The sequence below is a fragment of the Camelus bactrianus genome, chromosome 4 (genome assembly GCF_048773025.1).
Source record: "Camelus bactrianus isolate YW-2024 breed Bactrian camel chromosome 4, ASM4877302v1, whole genome shotgun sequence".
Lineage (NCBI taxonomy): Eukaryota > Metazoa > Chordata > Mammalia > Artiodactyla > Camelidae > Camelus > Camelus bactrianus.
Window position 1 is genome coordinate 71,760,121 of NC_133542.1, and position 6,071 is coordinate 71,766,191.

Below are 6,071 nucleotides of genomic sequence, written 5' to 3' on the forward strand. Positions count from 1 at the left end.
CACTGGGGAGGGAACAGAGGCGGGCGGGAGGGAGGGGAGAGAGAGAGGGGAGGGGCGCGAGGAGGGAGGGAGACGCCGCCAGCACACCACCAAGTGGCACCGAGCAGTGATAACAAACTCAACTTAAAAAAAAAGGAAAAGGAAAAAACTTCCCCAAGTTGCAGCCTGAGACAGGCGGACGTGCGGGTGGAGGCGCAGGGCGTGGAGTGTGGGTGGCCCAGAAGCCCACCTGCGTCCCCCGGCTGCTCTCCCCAGCCGAAAAGAGCTCAGACTTGAGGCCGACCAGGCCCTTCTCTCCTGGCTGGGCAGGAAATGTGCTGGAGGCTGGCTCAGCTTCCTGCTAGAGACCCTGGGGGCAGCCGGTTCCCGTGGGGAGAAGGCCCCTCTCAGGAGGTGGGGCTTGGGAAGCGCGCAGCATCGGCTTCATCCTCAGCAATCAGCACCACCACCCCCATCCCGCTCCCACCCCCGGCCCTGCGGATGTGGGCAGATCCCGCCCTACCAGGCCCAGGAGAGCTGAGGTTTGCAGGAGGGTAGGGGTCTCTGCCCCCACCCCCATCCTCCCCGCCATCTCTAGGCCGACCTGAAAACAAGGCACCACTATCCTCTATAATCGACTTTTTATTAAGATTATAAATTTAAACAAATAATCTGAACAGTTTTTACCCGGTGATATACAATTCAGAATGCACAAAAATACAAGGGAATGAGGGAGAAGGGCCAGGAAAGGAAGGGTTGGCAACTTGTTTTGGAGTCCACATGGTGCTGATGGCAGAGAACCAGAGGGGCTACAGACGAACCCCACCTTTTTACAACAAAAGGTTTTAAATTAAACAAAATCTACTGAGCTGAAGACACAGGACAGGGTTCTCACAGGCTCGAACAATGCTGGTTTCATGAAATGCAACCGAAGGCTGAACCAGGACAGTGCAACTTAGAAGCACACACACAAACACCACATCTGACCAGGAACTTAGTGAAAAGTCTCCAACGCAGCCGGCGGTCCCGGCCCCTCCCTCCCTCGGGGCCGCGGGGGATCCAGGTGAAGGAATCGACTTCCTTTTTTGTTTAGTGAGGACCGCAGTGCTGGGCATGATGGGAAATGTAGTCGGCCGTGCCCGCCCCCCACCCCTTCCCCAAACAGTGTCCGAGAGTGTTGGGGTGTCCGGCGCCACCTCCGAGTCTGGAAGACGGGTGGAGGAGGGGAGGAGAACTGAGCCAGAGGGGCGGGGAGAGGAGGGGTTCAAGACACCCGCCCCGGGAAGAAAAGAAAAAAAAAAGTTGAAGTGTTTTCATTTCTGCCTTCTCATTTGGAGAACTTTGGAGGCCGCCCCCAGAGAGGAAATGTGACCCAAACGTCCCTTTCGGTGATAGTTTGCCTTTGTTTTTGCTCAGGATTTCACAAGACCTATTCTTCACCCCACAGAGGGACTCGGGAGAACGGAGCGCCGGGCTTCCTGGGTCTGACAACTGACTGGAATCGGCGTCCCGGGCCCCGCGCCCTCCTGCGCTGCGCCCTCGGCGCGCCCAGGCGGTCCGGGCGCCCTGCCTCGCCCCCCGCTGCCCGGCACCTCCTCCGGGCAGCGGCCCTTCCTCACGTGGCTGGCTCCTTGCTAAACACCACTGCAATCACTACAATAAAAAGAAAAAAAAGAGTAGGAGAACACAAAGCATACTTAAATAGGCGCTTTTTCTCTTTGCAAAAATAAAGTCCAAGATCTTAGATTTCTTTTTTTTTTATTTTACAATTTATAAAACATCAGCCGTCTCCCTTTGCTAGCCTCCAGCTCAGCCCCAAGTGGCTGGGCGCCCGTTCGTTTCCTCCTCTCGCCCACTTGGTCGAGTCTTTGTCTGGCCCCAGCCCCGCGGGGCCCAGGGTCCCCGTGCCCTCGGGGGTCCCTAGAAGGCGACAATGGCTCGAGTCCAGGCGCCGAGGCTGGCGAGCGCCTGCTTGGCGCACAGCTGCCCGTTGAGCGGCGGCGGCTGCTCGGAGGAGTCCGGCTGTCGGCTCACCAGCCCCGTGAAGCCCGAGCCAAAGATGGAGATCAAGTTTGAGATGTTGGACGCGTCCGGGGACGAGTCCGGGCAGAAGTCCTCGAAGCGGGCGCGCTTGCAGGGGGTGAACGGGGCGCCCCCGGGGGGCTCGGCCCCCAGGTCGCCCGCGTCCTCTTCGTCGTCGTCGTCCTCCTCCTGGCCAGGGTAATACTTGCGCTTGCAGCCGGCGGCGGATGCCAGGCCGGGTCCCGGGGCGCCCTGGCCACAGCAGGGGCAGTGGGCGGAGGCGCAGCAGTCCTGGTGCAAGTAGCCGTTTTCCACCGTGGTCACCACGTGAGTGTCCAGGTCCAGCACGGTGGTCTGGCTGCTGCAGTGCACACCAAAGTCCGAGGGGGCCGGGTATGCGCCCCGGTAGAAGCCGGGGGAGGAGGCGGGGGCTGGGGAGGCGGGCGGGGAGGGGGCGGCAGCGGCCTGAGGGGCGGCCCCTGGGGGCGCAGAGGGCACGGAGCAGGCGGCAGAGGTGCGAGGGTCCCGCGGGCAGAGAGCAGAGGGCGCGGGCGGCGGCAGCGGCGCAGGACCCGGTTGCAGCGGCTCCAAGGGCTGCCCGCGGTGGGGCGCGCCGTGCAGCGGCTGGAGCGCGGCGCACCCGGGCAGCTCCGAGAGCGCCCCCGCGCCGCCCGCGGGCGCCCCGGCCGCCGCCGCCGCGCAGCCCCTGGGCGCCGGGTGCTGGTGCTGGTGCAGCTGCTGCTGGAGGTGCAGCTGGTGGAGCTGGTGGAGCTGGTGCAGCTGGTGCCGGGCGACCGGCTCGCGCGCCTCCGCGTCCCCGCCACCGCCAAGTTGGAGCGGGCCGAAGTCGGTCGCGCTGGCCGGCATGCCGGGTGCCGCGTACGCGAGGTGCTGGTGTTGGTGGTGAGGCGGCTGCTGCTGTTGCTGCTGCTGCTGCTGCTGGCGCCGGTAGAGCTCGGCGTAGCGCTCGCTCAGGTAGAGCTGGCGCGCGTTGCGGAGCACGTAGGACACCAGGAGGTTCTTGTGCAGCTTGATGCCGCCGCGCTGGGTCCGGGAGCTGTGGATCTTGCGCAGGGAGATGCTGATCAGGCTCTGGGCGTCCAGGGCGCACTCCATGCTCCCACGGAGACGGCGGCGGCGGAGCAGCCGCGGCCGCTGCTGCTGCTAATGCTGCTGCTGTTTCGGCCTCCAGCCGGTCTCCGGGACACGCCGGGCAGGGAAAACGGGGCCCGGATCAGCGGGTCGGCTGCGCTCCGAGAGGAGCCGCCACCATGCGCTGTGCGCCACCCGCGGGCTCGTACTCCCCAGACGGCGCCAAAGCAATGAGCCTCGGCCGGCCCCGGCCCCAGCTATTTAGCCGGGCGTCTGGGCCCCGCCCCACACCTGATGAGCCAATAAGAGTGCCCAGAACCTCCCGAGTGACAGACGCTGCCCGCCCCGGGGCCACTCGGCTAGCCAATCAGACCAAGGCGGTTCCTTTGTGCTATTCAAATACCGAACGGACCCAGGGCCTCCAACGCCGCCGCTGCCTCGAATGTTCTCCTGGGGCCTCCACGCTGCGCGGGACTCGGAGCCACTGGGGCCGCTGTCTGTAACATGGGTCGTCTCATAGCCGCCACGTTGGAGCCCCTGGCCACCCTCGGTCTAACTCCTGGGAGCCGGGGGTCGGCTCACCTGCGTGCTGCGGCGACGGCTCCTCCCCCTTCCGCACGGCTGGGCCTCACCTGCGGCAGGTGCGCGCGGCTCCCACGCCTGGCCACGCGGCACCTCCTTTCTCACCTGCTGCCCCTCGGTGACCTGCGGGACCCAAGGGCTTTGCAGGAGACGTGGCGCCGCCGGCTTGACTTCTGGGGATCCTAAAGGGGAAGAGAGTTCCAGGTACCCTCAGCCGCCGAGAATATTGGGCCTGAGTTTTTGGCCAAGGGGCCTCACGAAATACTCGATGAAGAGCTGTCCTCCCCATTTGTCTGAAGGGAAAAACCAAGACCTGGTGAATTTGGGTCTCCTCTGAGGGAGGAGGCTTGGAGGCATGCCCCTCTCAACCAAATGAGGTCCAAAGGCGTTCTAAGAGCTAACATGAAGTGTCCTAATCACCGGTTCTGTAACCTTCCTTTCCTTCCCAACTACTAATAATGACAATAGGGACTGTTATTATGTGCCTAGTATGGGGCAGGCCCCTGCCAGAAGCTAACCCTGTGACTGAGTGCAGAGCAGAGACCTAAGTCTCAGAGGAGTTGGGTGACTGTTGGGGAATCACACAACTAAAAGGCAGAGGTCGAATTTGTGCCAAGTCTGTGAGCTCCAGATGGAAGGCGGATACCAAGAGCTGAGGAACTGGACAATTTGACTTTTGTCAACATTGTTTTCCTTCTTGTCCTGAACTGTTCGTGGGCCACCTCCTTCCAGCTGGGGACTCAGATGGTGGGGATGATCTCCAAGGGAAGACAGGGAAGGCTGAAAGGGGGTGACTGCTGCTCTGAGAGGGGGGTGCAAGGTGCCCCGGTGGGGAGGCCTCTTTGAAGTGCCTGAGGGAGAGGGGTCATTGAGTTGGCCCCTGATGGAGGAACAGGCCTCACAGAGACTATGGGCTAAGTGGACATTTCAGGGTCTAGGATGGGAGGAGGTCCCAGGAGCAGAATTCCTGCTGATTCACCCTCTCCTTGGAGTTTCTTCTGAGTCTCCACTTTTGTTGGGCCTGTTTGTCCTCAGCACCTACTTCATCCCTTGGCAGGAGTGAGGAGGCCCAGCCAGACCATATGCATGTTCTGGGTCTCCTGTAGTCTTCAGAATTCTCCAGCTTTGATTCCTCAAACAGTTTTTCAGCATCTCCTCAGTGCCAGGCATCAAGGGTGAAGACAGAGTTAGGGAGCATTTACCCTATTTTTTAGATGAAGATACTTGAGGCACTGACGGTGGAAGGGACTTGCCTGAGGTCCCACAGCTCCAGATCCAGCACTCTGTCCTTTCCATGCTCTTTGTGAATGATCTCAAGCTTGTCTGAACCCCTGTGACCAGAAGCACCACCCTCTGCCCCCACCCAGTGAAGCTAGGATTGACATTTTAGGGAGACCATGAGAAAGGGCATCTTACTTCCTTTCTATTGGTGATCTGGTGATAGGGACACACAAGAGTGGAGCTTGTTTGTGTGACAACACCTGTAAAAAGAAAAAGTACCCTGCTGCTTACTTCCCTAGGACCTTTCTTAAAGACCCACAAAGGCTCATTTGCTTATTTTTTGAAATTCACCTTTGAGATATCACTAGCATGTGGAGGGAAGCGGGAGGTCCTACCAGGCTCTACAGTCAAGTCTGGGATCCATGGTTTCTGACATATTGCAAGAGTCCAGAAATGTATCATTCATGTTGATTTTGGACCTTCATTCTGTGCTTGCCCAAAATTTACTGGGGGAAACTAAGACTTCAAGTTTAGGTGTCGTGATCAAGGTCACTCAGCCAAGAAAATGTGAAGGCAGGATTTGAACCCAGATCTGTTTCCAGGACTGGAATTTAGTTTAGGTTCTTCGAAATCAGCTGCTTGCTTCTGCCATGGGGGGATCTGAGCCCAGTTCTTAGGGCTCAGCTCAGGGCAAACATGACTTTGATTTGATCAACACCTCAGCACTTCCTTGTCAGCTGCTCTGAGACCAGGGCCTGCAAGCATCCACGAAGGAACAAATTTCTCTCCCAGCTCAGCTCAGCACTGACAGCCATTTCAGAGCTGCACCCCATACCTCTGGGGGCCCAGATGGGGCAGCAGGGTAGGGACAGAAGTAGCCACAGTCTGGGGGCAGGGGAGCCAGGCCCTCACTTGGGCAACACCTCTTGGCACTTCCCAGCCCCCCACTCAGCTTCTGCCACAAGGTGAGTTTGAGCTCTGCTAAGGCTCTCATTCCCTGGGGCCAGCTGAGAAGTGGCCAGCCCCACCTGCATGGCCCTGTTCTCTGGGCCCTCCTGTCTGGGGCCCACACTTGCTTGGTCTCCCTCCTTCTCAAGAACTGAGGGGTGGGCTGGTGGGGAGGCCTGAGCAGTTGTCCAGCATAATGAAAACTCTTGATCCTTTTTGGGGTGGCC

General features: G+C 59.9%; 1 protein-coding gene across 1 annotated transcript; it reads right to left on the reverse strand.

Annotated features, from left to right (window-relative positions):
- Positions 1-603: 603 nt before the first annotated feature.
- On the reverse strand, positions 604-3,336 carry IER5L (immediate early response 5 like). Its single transcript, XM_074362376.1, has one exon. The coding sequence runs from the start codon at positions 3,115-3,117 to the stop codon at positions 1,900-1,902; it is 1,218 nt and encodes a 405-aa protein (XP_074218477.1). The 5' UTR covers positions 3,118-3,336; the 3' UTR covers positions 604-1,899.
- Between the last annotated feature and the right edge of the window lie 2,735 nt (positions 3,337-6,071).